General features: G+C 43.7%; 1 protein-coding gene across 7 annotated transcripts in view; it reads left to right on the top strand.

Moving 5' to 3' along the window:
- Positions 1-14,003, top strand: part of DPP6 (dipeptidyl peptidase like 6) — an 807,813-nt gene that overhangs the window by 634,513 nt on the left and 159,297 nt on the right. For all 7 annotated transcript variants that reach the window (XM_073334581.2, XM_073334585.2, XM_073334583.2 and 4 more), the window contains one exon: positions 4,972-5,053. In XM_073334581.2, coding sequence (XP_073190682.1) covers positions 4,972-5,053 — 82 coding nt within the window. The remainder of the gene's footprint in view (positions 1-4,971; positions 5,054-14,003) is intronic.

The raw sequence follows: 14,003 nt of genomic DNA, 5'->3' as shown, positions 1-14,003 counted from the left end.
AAAAGGGCTCAGGACCCATTCTGCTGTGGAGCCCTTCTAAAGATCTGGCCATGCTGCTCCTCCATGCCATGGCGACGCACTGCACTGAGCGAGCTACTGCTCTCTGGTTTGAAGTCAAGGGTTAGCACTGAAAACAGTTACTTTGAATACATGGCTTATTAAATCCTGCAACCACACAGTATAATTTGCTATCCGTTATCTTTGTAGTTGGAAGCACAAGGTTTGGAAATGAATTAGCGCAACTGCAGCAATGTTTTTGCTGCTTTTTAAACTCTGCAAACATCAGATAGTCGCAGCCCATCTAAACGATTTAGGAGCTAGTTCAGTGGATAACATTCTTTTGTCTTTAAAAATAGGTGTGAGGGAGAGAGAGGATGACTCTTCCTGCTTTGTCACTAGCACAGCACCTTTCTGGTAGAGCGAATGGTGGTCTTGTCTTTCTGTGTTGTGTTACCCCTTATCAGTTACCAAAGCTTGTTTATGCTGCATTCTCATTGTAATAGAATTTAGCTCTCCTGAAAGATGATGCAGTGAGCAGAACTGACATGACTTGTCTGTTATTGGTCTGAATTATTGGCTAGAATTGATATGCATGTCCCTCAGCTCCATATGCTTTCTTTGATGTGTTGCTGGCTTGAATTCTTGTAGTTTGTCCAATCTGTTCATTTGAGGGGAACATTTTAGTATTATAATATGTGACAGACCCAGACCAGTGGGGTACAGGAGTTTGATCGAAGGCAAATATACTGGCCACTGGATGAACAGTTTCCTGTTCCCTGAGTGACTAGAGCAGGGACTGCACTACAGCAATCAAGAACCTGCTAGAACCAATTAAGACAGGCAAGCTAATTAAGACACCTGGAGCCAATTAAGAACATACTAGAATCAATCATGGCAGGCAGACTAATCAGGACACCTGGTTAAAAAGGACCTCCCATCAGTTAGGGGAGGGGGTGCAAGGAGCAGGGAGTGAGAAGGCGTGCTGCTGGAGGACTGAGGAGTACAAGCGTGATCAGGCTTCAGGAGGAAGATCCTGCAGTGAGGATAAAGAAGGTGTTGGGAGGAGGCCATGGGGAATTAGCCCAGGGAGTTGTAGCTGTCACGCAGCTGTTACAAGAGACACTGTAGACAGTTGCAATCCACAGGGCCCTGGGCTGGAACCTGGAGTAGAGGATGGGCCTGGGTTCCCCCCATTCCCCTCAACTACCTATCTGAGACAAGAGGAGGTGACCTGGACTGTGGGTCCCACCAGAGGGGAAGGTCCCTGGCTGATCCCTGGACCCACTAGGTGGGTCAGCAGAGACTGTGGGGATTGTTCTCCTCCCTTTCCCCATGCTGGCCAGTGATGAGGTTAGCTGAGTGAACGGCAGATTTGCGCCACTAGCAAAGTTGGCCAAACTGAGGGCTGTCCTGAATCTCTGAGGCAAGTAAATCCACCAATAAGCACAGGATCCACCAAGGCAGAGAAGGAACTTTGTCACAAATATTTTACATGTCTTATTGGCACAGGTGAAAAATTGGCCTTAATAATTTGTGTAACAAGTGGTTGAAGTGTGTTTTTCCTCTCAGTAAATCACAATACAATTTTTCATAATTTATCAGCCTGCTATGTTTCTGCCACACAAAGAGGCTACTCTCTGTTGGGGTAACCAAAATGGCTAACCACATTGCTAGAGTTTTGACAGAAGTGGCTGGCTAGTGGCTTAGGCATAAAGTACATGTAACCCTAGAATTAATCATAAACAGCTGTGAAGTTGTTCCATTGTGGTGACTGGGAGCTTTGTGGCTGATTTTAATGGGAACAGAGAGCACTCAGGATAGAGTGAATCATTTACTTGCTCCCCAGCTCAGATCTTTCAAAAGCAACTAAGGACTATGATAAGCCCTTTATAACCAAACTTTGCAGGATGGAAGCAGAATTTGCACTGCTCCAGGAGACATTCTGTCTTTGGAGGACAAAGGCCGTACGAATGCCACAGGGGTCATGCATGCTATGCCAGAGCAGCAAATGTTATGCATCTTTTAAAAATGAGTTCAGTGACTTCATAGCTTTCTTTGACAGTGTAACAAGCTTTGTGGATGGGGGAAAGCAGTAGCTGTGGTATACGGGCAGTCCTCTGACTTACGACACAATTGGTTCCTGATAATTGTGTCATAAGTCGAAACATCATAACTTGGAGCCACAATCCACTCCAATTCAGAAATGTCGTAAGTCCCATTTGTCATAAGTCAAATGTTGTAAAGTCGAGGACTGCCTGTATCTTGACTTTAGTAAGGCTTTCATACTGTTTTGCATGACCTTCTCATAAACTAACTAGGGAAATACAGCCTAGATGAAGCTACCATAAGATGGGTGCATAATTGGTTGGAAAACCGTTCCCAGGGAGTAGTTAGTCCCAGTGGTTCACAGTCAAGCTGGAAGGGCATATCAAGTGGGATCTGGCAGGGTTCAGTTCTGCATCCAGTTTATCAATCGTTGAATCGTAGGACTGGAAGGGGCCTGAAGAGGCCAATAATTTAGATAGTGGCACAGAGAGTACACTTGTAAAGTTTGTGGACGGTACCAAGCTGGGAGGGGTTGCAAGTGCTTTGGAGGATACGATTAAAATTCAAATTGATCTGGACAAACTGGAGAAATGGTCTGAAGTAAATAGAATGAAATTCAATGAGGACAAATGCAAAGTACTCCACTTAAGAAGGAACGTTGCACACATACAAAAGAAGGAATGTTAAGAAGGAATGTTGCACACATACAAAATGGGAAATGACTGCCTAGGAAGGAGTACTGTGGAAACGTGTCTGGGGGGCAGAGTGTATCGCAAGCTAAATATGAGTCAATAGTGTAACACTGTTGCAAAAAACACAAACATCATTCTGCGATATATTAGCAGGAATATTGTAAGCAAGACACGAGAAGTAATTCTTCCGCTCTACTCCACGCTGACTAGTCCTCAACTGGCATATTGTATCCAGTTCTGGGCACCACATTTCAGGAAAGATGTGGAAAAATTGGAGGAAGTCTAAAAAGCAACAAAAATTATTAAAGATCTAGAAAACATAACTTATGAGGCAAGATTTAAAAAACTGGGTTTGTTTAGTATGGAGAAGAGAAGACTGAGAGGGAACATAACAGTTTTCAAGTACATAAAAGGATGTTACAAGGAGGAGAGAGAAATTTTCTCCTTAACCACCAAGGATAGGACAAGAAGCAATGGGCTTAAATTGCAGCAAGGGTGGTTTAAGTTCGACATAAGGAAAAACTTCCTAACTGTCAGGGTAGTTAAGCTCTGGAAAAAATTGCCTCGGGAGTTGGTGGAATCTCCATCACTGGAGATGTTTAAGAGCAGGTTAGACAAACGCCTGTCAGAGATGGTCTAGGTAATACTTAGTCCTTGCCATCAGTGTGGGGGCTGGACTAGATGACCTCTTGAGGTAGCTTCCAGTTCTATGATTCTATGATTCAAGCAGTAGGCCACCAGTGCATGTGGCAAGGGGCAAGGCTACAGCCTTGGTTACAGCCATACCCTATCATGCCCCATTTACGGGTCCTGCATTTGTTGCTCTGTGCAAGCCCTGGGTTTTAGCTGTCCTCTGGACAGGTGCACAAGGGAAGGGCTTACTCTACCCTCATTTGTACACCCATGCAAGAACAGGCAGAACCTAGCTGTACATCTTTGTCACCAGTATATCTACACCCCAATATTGCAGACCTTACACTGAGAGAACACCCAGTGAGGAAAGGAAGTTTTTGGCCAATTAAAAAGAGCAGGATCAGGCCCTTATATATAGCCTCAGCCACAAAATATAATGCATGTGAACTTACTGTGTTTTCCCGTCTAAAAGGGAAAAGGGCACACATTTTTAGACATAATTGGATTTAACTGGTGGTGTCTAATTATTGCCTTTCATTTCATTGTATTGTAAAAGAGGCAAGAGAAAACAATGTGTTTAAGGAAGGAATAAAAGTCATACACATGAAAGAAGAGAGGCAGTGTGGTCTAGCGGTAGAGCACTGAATTGAGACTAAGGACACCTGGATTCTATTCTCACCTTTACCACTGGGCTACTCTGTGACCTTAGGCAAGTCACTTTGCCGCTCTGTGCCTCAGTTTCCCCATCTATAAAATGGCAATAATGATACTGACCTCCTTTGAAAAGCATTTTGAGAGCTATTGTGAATAACAATATATGAAAGCTTTATTAATATTCTTATTTATAGAGTTCTTATATAAATAAAAAGGGTTGTAATAGCAACTTCAAAATATCAAAAATAATTATTTGCATTGAGTATAAGCGCCATCAAAACAATGGGAGACAGCATGATGCCTGTTATGTGACAAGTTAACATTGTGCAGCACTGACATTTACAGAAGAGCACTATTTTTTATTGCATTTGCCATGTCCACTGATGTCCTTTTCTAAAACAAAGGTAACAGGAAAAGCATTTCAATTTTATTTTTAAAAGATTGAGATTCAGTATTATTAACAACTTTTCCCCTGAAAGCCAAGCTCTATATCAGTTTATGAGGTAGTAACAGAGATGCCAAAGTTCTTTGCCATCATGTTCAAAAGAAAATTATCAGGCAGAAAAGCCATGGGATGAAGAAGATGAAATTATATTATCTCATGGCAGTGTGTTTCAGAACTGTAATTATTGTTTGTCCTTTGTGGCTATCACAAGTGTTGATAAATGTAATTATTTTGTTTGCTTTCCCTTGACATTGGTAAAACTAATGTATTTCAGTCTTGTATGAGGGAGAAGAGGTATTTGTCAGCTGATCCTACCCACACTTGTTACTGGAAGTCGTGCTGACTACATGTTAAGTAGTCATTGAAATCCAGTAGTAAGTGCTGGCAGGTTCTAGCCAAAGAACCGGACGCAAATGCATGTGAAGGAACTTCAAAGTAGGGACTGCACACGTTTAAAGGATGAAACTCTAGAGGCTGAAATCTTTGTTTGTTTTTTTGCAGGGACCCCCAGAGTTTGTATCCACCTGAAGTTAGTAACGCAAAGCTTCAGTATGCCGGATGGGGGCCAAAGGGGCAACAACTGGTAAGATAGCACAAGCATGGAAATGAGTTTATACAAACACATACCATTGTAATTTTGCAAAATAATTATAAATAGATATTGTGCCAACTAGACCCTTTTCTCTTAGAGCCATTCTTCACGGGCTGATTTCTTACAACCAACATAGCAGATTTAAGTCTGGAGCGTTTATGGGATATTGTCCTCACACTATTAAAATCCTAACTCATCGCTGAATGTTGTGGCCCCAACTTTTCAAAAGTGGGCATGGTAGGTTGTGCCTGTCCATCAGCACACACCCAACTTGTACATGCTCAATACACTTGTATACTCAAAGCATGGGGATACATTGGCATTTTGTGCCTGCACATACCGTTGCTCATGTGCAAAATATCAAAACATATGTTTGTGGACAACAACCCAGTGAAGCCACGATCCCCTCAGCGCTACTGCAGTGTAAATATTTAATAGAAGAAAGTATTCCATAGGCAACGTCTCCAAAGCTTTGTTTTCCACTTATCTAGTATAAATTGTCTCCTTTCGTGCTGGCTCTGCCCTGCTCCAGTACAACCCTTCCTCAAGTCCCTTCTGTTGTTCAGTCCTGCATGTTTCTAAAAGGAGTTGATTTAGCAATAGCACCTATCGCATCTGTATAGGGGTTGTTCTTAATATTAAGAAATGTATGTCATTTATTAATATCCTATAGTAGGAAAAAATAGATTTAGTTCAAACTGCTGATTATTTGAAATATAGAAAATGAGCTCTTTGTCAATAGCGACTTGAGATCCTGGATTTGATTCTCCTGGTGTCCTGCGTAGGGCAAACTTCTCTACACCGGTCTGCCAATATATCATAGCTGAAACATCCCTGCTTCATGAGAGGTTTCTGCTTCCATGGAGCGTCTGTAATTATTTGTGCAGACCCAGAACGGTAGCTGGGACATGGCAGTTTAAGGCTAAAATGTATTGACAGACCTGTGTAGAGATGAGCTATGTGTATACAGCAGCTTCCACAGAGCTACTGTGAATTTGCACCCAAATTTGGCCCACAATGGCTTGGGAAATGGACAAACGTAGACAAGGACCCAAATCTGCAGGGGTGAAAAAGGGAGCCCTCATGGAGTGCATTGTTCCCAAAATTGTCATGGTCTCTTTGTGGCTCAGGCAGGTTTCCACGCGGTGAGAGTTTGGGCAAGCTCAACTATGTCAGCTCACAGCTCCTGCCACCTTAGAGCAAGAATCCCCTGCCCTCATTTCCTGGTGCAAATCCAATATCTAAACTTTTGAAGAGTCAACTGTCACTTTTCTCAGAAGGCACAATTAAAAAGGGGCAGCCACAAGTTCTGTTAAGCAGGCAGTGAAGCCGTGATGTTTTTGCTTTTATAGAAAGCCTGTTTTAACCTTTGCAGTCTGATAGGCTTTCCATGTGGTAGAGCAGGAGGAGGAAGCCATGAATGTTTTTGATAGCGTTCTCTAGAGAACTTAACACCTCTCGTGTTGAAATTGTACCTTCTGGGAGAAAGTGTTTGTAGCCGGTTCTAAGGATTTGTGATCTGCTAGAGGCATTTGTGCTACTGCACGTTCAAATGGGCTTTTACACAGAAAATTAAGCTTGAAAAGTGGACAGGGGAACCACACTTGTTTTCCTCTCAAGAAATATTCTCACAGGCTAGCTGTCAAAATGTGGCATTGCTGGAAGGAAGATAGCTTCAAAACACTGAAGGAGCCTTAGGTACTACTGTGGTTCATGACAAAGAAATGATAGCAGCTGCCACTGCTGGTGTCTAAGTCCTCTCTTCAGCACTGTAGCTTGTAGGAGACACAGGAATGACACTTGTCTTCCACTTCACCTGAAAAGTCAGCTGTGACGCAGCTGCAGGCCTAAGAGTTACTGCGCAAAGAGCCTTGCAATACTGATGCAGGGGTTTTCCTGCATGTGAAAAATGATTAGAAAGAGATTCCTCTTCTCACTGCACACACTCACACACCTTTCTCTCACTCCATCTGCCATGTGTACCATTGGACGCCTTCCGGATGTTGACCTTGTGGCCATTGTGGTGTGGATTGTACTGGCACACGTGAGGTTTGGGTTTGAGAGAGCGCTTTGGACTCCCGACTCGTGGAAATGTGGGGTGTTCACACTGACGTAACTCCATTGACTTCAGTGGAGTTGCTCCTGATTTCCACTGGAGTGGAGAATCAGGCCCTACTATTCCCAAGGGTGTGAAGAATCTGCTGACAGTCTTCTGGAGAACATCTTGCTGTCTTATAAGAATCAACTTTTTTTGGTGACCTTAGTGAAATGACTTGGTGAGCTTCATTCTGTTGGCTTCCTGTGCTATACATACACTTTGTGCTGATAAATAGCAGACGGCTGCTTCCAGAGTTAAAAATGTGGCACTTTTTATAAGGTATAAACAATAAGGTACTGGTGGGGACCTTTAACACAAGAATGAGAACAGTGAAAGAGGAAAGCTTGTAATACCATATGTGTAAAGACGTTTTCATTAATAAGGAACTGCCTTTAGAAAAATTGAAGAATAGAACAAAAGAAGGGTTTTTTTTTCCTGTTACTTAACTGTTTAATTTTTATTTTAGTACAAAGTGAGCTGTTCGAAGCACAACAAAACCTGGACTCTTCTAATCTGAAAGACAAGGCAACCTGAATTGTGCTTGGGCCGTTTCCTATGTCATGAGCGTATCTTCCTTTCTTCAACAGATTTTCTGCTGGGGTCGATCGCTATAGTTACCTGCCATTCACTCCTAGAATCATAGTGTAATACTACTACCCATTACTTCAGATTTATTTGATGGTCATCAAGGCCACCCATCTGTACTGAGACAGGTGTCGAGGACGGAGACTATCCCTGAGAGGTGTTTGTCCAAACTATTCTTTAAAATCTCCATCAATGGGGATTCCACAATGGGCAATTAATTTGCATCTTGGAAAAAGGAACATAGCCATACCAAAACCCAGACTGACCCTCCATTCAGTTCAATATCTTGTCTCTACCAACAGCCTATAATGAATCCTTCATGGAGAAATGAACAAATTCCATATCATACCTCCCCAATTGTTTAAGATGCAACATGAGACAAAATCTCTTCCTCTCTTCACTGGTGATCATTTAGGGCCTGATCCTGCATCACTGATGCCAATGGGACTTTTTTCCTTTGACTTCAGGAAGAGTGGGATCAGGGGTTTAATGCATTAGGATTGGTAGTCCTTATCCTGACTAGTGTAACTGCAGATATTCTTTTACATATAAGTGTCTAACCCCATTATGAATCTTGCAAAGATATTTACATCAACAGCCTCCTGGAACAGCAAGCAAATTATGTGTTTCATTAAAACAGTATTTCTTTTTATGTTGTCTTCTAATGTAGTTGTATTTTTGTCCTTGTATTTTGGGGTGAGTTAAGTTGAAGCTTTTACACAGGGGTGACAGTAAGTCGAGTGACTTACCAGTTCTCTGGGGCCTGCTCTGGCCCCCAGAAGGGGCGGGGCTTAGGGTGGAAGGGGCGGGGTTGAGGTGGTCAGAGCCAGCCCCAGCCCACTCTGTAAGGTCAGTGCCTCCCTCGCCCCCACCGGGGTAACAGCAGCAGCCCAGGGCTCCCCTCTTCTACTGCCCTGACCCTTTAAATAGCCGCCAGAGCCCTGGGGAAGCGGCGGGGCTCCAGGGGCTATTTAGAGGACCGGGGCGGCAGAGGCAGCTGGAGCCCTGGCCTTTAAATAGCCCCTGGAGCCCCTGCTACCCCAGGGCTCCGGGGGCTATTTAAAGGGCCCGCGGCTCCCCTGCTTCTACCACCCCATCCTTTAAATAGCCGCCAGAGCTCTGGAGTAGCGGCGGCAGGGCTCCAGTGGCTATTTAAAGGGCCCGGGCGGTAGAAGCAGGGGAGCCCCAGGCCCTTTAAATAGCTGCCACAGCCCTGCAGCCGCTACCCCAGGGCTCCAGCAGCAGGGCTCTGGAGACCCTTTAAATTGCCCCCTGGGGAATCCAGGCTGCCCCAGTATGGTGCACCGGCTCTTGCCCGTATGCCGTACCAGCGTGTACCTGCTTACTTTCACCTCTGCTTTTATATATACTGTGCATTTTATATACCTCTAGCTTATTGCTATTTTTGCTCTGTTCCTTGCCAAGCTAAATAATTTTAGACTTTTAAACACAATGTTGTTCTTAAAAGAAAAGGAGTACTTGTGGCACCCTAGTAAGCTGTGGCTCGCGAAGGCTTATGCTCAAATAAATTGGTTAGTCTCTAAGGTGCCACAAGTCCTCCTTTTCTTTTTGCAAATACAGACTAACACGGCTGTTACTCTGAATGTTGTTGTTGTTTTCAAAAAATTCAAGTATGTAGTCAGGCCTTGGGATGCACTAATGTAGACTTTCCAATTACATAAAACAAATTAGTAACATATTGTGGCATAGATGCCCAGGAAAAAAGGGCAGGATAAAGAAGATGGAAAAAAACATTCTGTGTTCCTTATTCAATATTCCAAAACTACTTAAACTGCACCAGTGTGTATTGGTCATCTGCTTCCCAGTGGACATAATGCCTTCTCACAGGGAAGCAATCCAGACTCCAAAACCAAAGGATCTGTTTTTTCTCTTTGGAAAAAGGTTGGTAAGGTTCTGAGAGTTACACCCAGTCTTTCACACATTAAGAGGAGAACAGACTATTTGATTGTTTATTTCACTTGAGTCTTCCCAGTCTTCGTAAACTCCATGGGCTGTGCTGAGCTTATACATGGTGCAGTTGAGAGCAATGAAGGGATGGGGGAAGATGGCTACCTGTGAGCCTCATTTCTGCTCCTCCAATCCTGGCCTGATGGAAGCCCAAAATGGCCCTTAGAGTGACTCAGATCTGCTCCAAGCTATGTCAGCTGTAGGGCCGCCATTAAGTGTTTTGTCACCCGGCGGTGGGGGGAATGTTTTTAATTCTACGCACCCACCCCCACTCACCAAGTCACTCTCCCAAAGGTAACAAGAAGTCTGGTGGCACCTTAAAGACTAACAAATTTATTTGAGCATAAGCTTTTGTGGGTAAAACACCACTTCTTCAGATGCGTGGAGTGAAAATTACAAATGCAGGCATTATTTAATGACACATGAAGGGAAGGGAGTTACCTCACAAGTGGAGAACCAGTGTTGACAGGGCCAATTCGATCAGGGTGGATGTAGTCAACTCCCAATAATTAATGAGGTGTCAATTCTAGAAAAGGCAAAGCTGCTTTTGTAATGAACCAGCCACTCCCAGTCCCTATTCAAGCTCAAATTAACGTCGTTAAATTTGCAAATGAATTTTAGTTCTGCTGTTTCTCTTTGAGGTCTGTTTCTGAAGTTTTTTTGTTCAAGTATAGCTACTTTTAAATCTGTTATAGAATGTCCAGGGAGATTGAAGTGTTCTCCTAGGGCTTTTGTAGGTTACCATTCCTGATGTATGATTTGTGTCCTTTTATTCTTTTACGAAGGGGCTGTCTGGTTTGGCCAATGTATATGGCAGAGGGGCATTGCTGACACATGATGGCATTATCACATTGTAGATGTGCCGGTGAATGAGTCCCTGATGGGTGGCTGATGTAGTTGGGTCCTCTGATGATGTCGCTAGAGTAGATATGGGGACAGAGTAGGCAATGAGGTTTGCTACAGGGATTGGTTCCTGGGTTAGTGTTTCGTTGGTGTGGTGTGTAGTTGCTGATGAGTATTTGCTTCAGGTTGGGGGACTGTCTGTAAGAGAGGACTGGCCTGCCTCCCAAGGTCTGTGAGAGTGAGGGATCATTTTCCAGGATAGGATGTAGATTGTTGATGATGTGCTGGAGAGGTTTCAGCTGGGGCTGTACATGATGGCCAGTGGTGTTCTGATATTTTCCTTGTTGGGCCTGTCCTGTAGAAGCTGATTTCTGGGTACCTGTCTCGCTCTGTCAGTCTGTTTCCTCACTTCCCCAGGTGGGTATTGTAGTTTTAAGAATGCTTGATAAAGATCTTGTAGGTGTTTGTCTCTGTCTGAGGGATTGGAGCAAATTCGGTTGTATCTTAGGGCTTGGCTGTAGACAGTGGATCATGTGATGTGTCCTAGATGGAAGCTGGAGGCATGTAGGTAGGAATAGCAGTCAGTAGATTTCCGGTATAGGGTGGTGTTTATGTGACCATCGTTCATTTGCACTGTAGTGTCCAGGAAGTGGATCTCCTGTGTGGACTGGTCCAGGCTGAGGATGATGGTGGGGTGGAAATTGTTGAAATTCAGGTGGAATTCTTCAAGAGCCTCTTTCCTGTGGGTCCATATGTTGAAGATGTCATCAATGTAGTGCAAGTAGAGGAGGGATGCTAGGGGACGAGAGCTGAGGAAGGGTTGTTCTAAGTCAGCCATAAAAATGTTGCCATACTGTGGGGCCATGCAGGTATCCATAGCAGTGCCACTGACTTGAAGGTATAAGTCGTCCCCAAATCTGAAATGGTTGTGGGTGAGGACAAAGTCACAAAGCTCAGCCACCAGGTGTGCCGTGGCCTCATCAGGGATACTGTTCTTAGCAGCTTGTAGTCAGTCCTCATGTGGAATATTGGAATATCCCAAAAGTGCATGCAAAAAAACTTGACAAATAACTGCAGATTTGGCAGCCCTGAATGCGATGATTTGGTGCCTAGGACGGACAGCCTTGTTGCCTGTCCTGAAGGCCAGCCCTGATCAGCTGGAGCCAACTGTTATGCAGGCCAGGGCTCTGTCAGATCACCGTCCCCTTCTGCCCACCTCCTTCCTTCTCTTCTCTTACATGGGTTGGAAGGGACAGGTGACGTGAAGCCAGCTGCACTGGCCTTGTACCGGCTGAGGATTCCCCTGTGTTGAGAGGAAGGTTGTCTCCCCCTTCAGCACAGCTTTCCAGCTGGTGTGTGCTGCTTCAGGGCAATGGGAGTGGAGGGTCAGGGCCCCCGTGATTTATGCTTTTTGTGGCTATTTTTTTTAAATCCCTTTCTTCACATTTCTCCTGGGGGAGCTTTCAGTCACTAACATCAGCTACAATGCTGTCAGCTATTACTCTGTCTTGTGTGCCTAATTATATTAAAGAGAGAGAGAGAGCTGAAACAGAAACAAACTAAATGATCTGCATTCTTTGTAAAAATCCTCTCCCAGGAGCAATTTCTCTTTGCCCATGTTTTCTTTTGTCTTTTCCTGTTACGTTACCTGTCTGTTTTAGATTAAAAACTCCTTAGGGCATGGTCCATAGGATCAATTTATAGGAGCTTCTTACTCATTTCTGCAAAGTGCCATGCACACCAGTGGAGCTATCTAGATAATAAAAAATACCATAGCTGAGAAAATCTACTTGAGTTACAAAATGTATTTCACTTCTGACCTCTTGAAACAAATGTTTCGCAACAACTCTTCCTCCACTGTTTGAAAATGAAAAATCCACTAACCGATAAAAGCATTTCAGTGTGTACTACCAGACTGGTGTAAAAATCAGCCACTAGCCCAGCACTAGGGGAGTCAATAGAAGGACTCTTGTTAACATCATTGGATGCTGTAATAAGTCTCAGCTGAGAAGATATTACTTAAATACAGGTGACTTAATGGGCCTAATTCTTTATCGTCCTGCATCCTGTGTGATCATTTCGGCCTGGGCAAAGTAAATGCAAAGTAGTGCTATGTCAAAATGGTAGTGCGTTATGTTCACTTTCCACAGGTGTAAATGACTGCACAAGGTGCAGGGCAATAGAGAATCAATCCCTTTCATCACTCACCCTGTAGCCTTCACCCTTTCTCCAGTGTTACACCACCATCCTTCAGCTTGTAACAGTACATTGCTAGCTAGGTTTAAATTGATAATCTGTATTTCTGTCAAACTATTGAGATGCGATTTTCTAGAGATGTGGGGAGCTTGATGGTAGATGGCACTAGAAGTATCATGGGATAATCTGTTCATTTGTGGCATCTTTGCCTTATTTCATTTATGCCTGTCTTCCAGGAATTTTTCTTCCCTTCATCCCACAGATATTGGTACCCATGACCCATCTTCCTTCTCTCTATCGTCCTTCTCTCTTGATTCCAGTGCTATTCTGTCTGGCACAAAAGCCCCTATAAATTGATCCCATTGGACTATTTTCTCTGTCTCAGTTTGTAGCTTTAAGGTTTTAGGGTGAAATTCAGCCTTGTGCAGAGGTCTCACACAAGGCTTCGATGGTACATAGCCCTCATGAGAATCATCAGCACAGATAAATGTCCCCCTTGGTGAATTCAGAGATCTTGAACGACGTGAGACTGACCAGCCTAAAGCCCTCTATTTATCCACAGGACAGGTGTAATATGAGCAGCAGCTTCCCTGCCAACTTGTTTCAGCTCTGGCCTAGGGAACCACCTTTAGGAGTGAGAGTGTCGCCAGGGGTCAAATTCACATTTAGGCACTGGAATAAAGGTGCCCAAGGAATGCAGTGGAAATTGGCCACTTTTATCTAAGTACTTAAATAGGGATTTAGGTGACTACATTCACATGCACACACAGGTTTGAAATGTTTGCCCTAAGAATGTGTATGGCTGCTGCTCTTCTGGCTAAGGCACAAGCAACAGGGCTTCTGTAATTAGTCTGCTTAGAAATAGCACCTGCAAAATGTGCCTCAACAAGTTGAAAGCACTTTTCACAAGAGGTGTTCAACTCCCATTTTTAAATCAGATGGATTTCTGATATGCTGCTATTTTCAGATTTCTTCTGTGAGAATTCATAACTGTCTATCCAAACAGATATTCATGATACAGTTACATATCAGATGCTGGGGGAGCAATTCTGTGGAGTCCTGCGGCCGAGAGTTATAATCCAAATGTTCTCTCTTCCTCTGATTATAGGTGATTTATGCTGGTGCTCCCAGCCCTGTCTGTTCTTTGCCGTTTCCACTGTCTTTTTAAATTGCATGAAAGATGTGGAAGGGGATTATATCTGTCCCTAGCAGCTAAACACTTTTTTTTTTGCTCTGGAGTTTATTACAAAT

The sequence above is a fragment of the Lepidochelys kempii genome, chromosome 2 (genome assembly GCF_965140285.1).
Source record: "Lepidochelys kempii isolate rLepKem1 chromosome 2, rLepKem1.hap1, whole genome shotgun sequence".
Classification (NCBI taxonomy): Eukaryota; Metazoa; Chordata; order Testudines; family Cheloniidae; genus Lepidochelys; species Lepidochelys kempii.
This window is presented reverse-complemented; position numbering and strand designations above follow the sequence as displayed.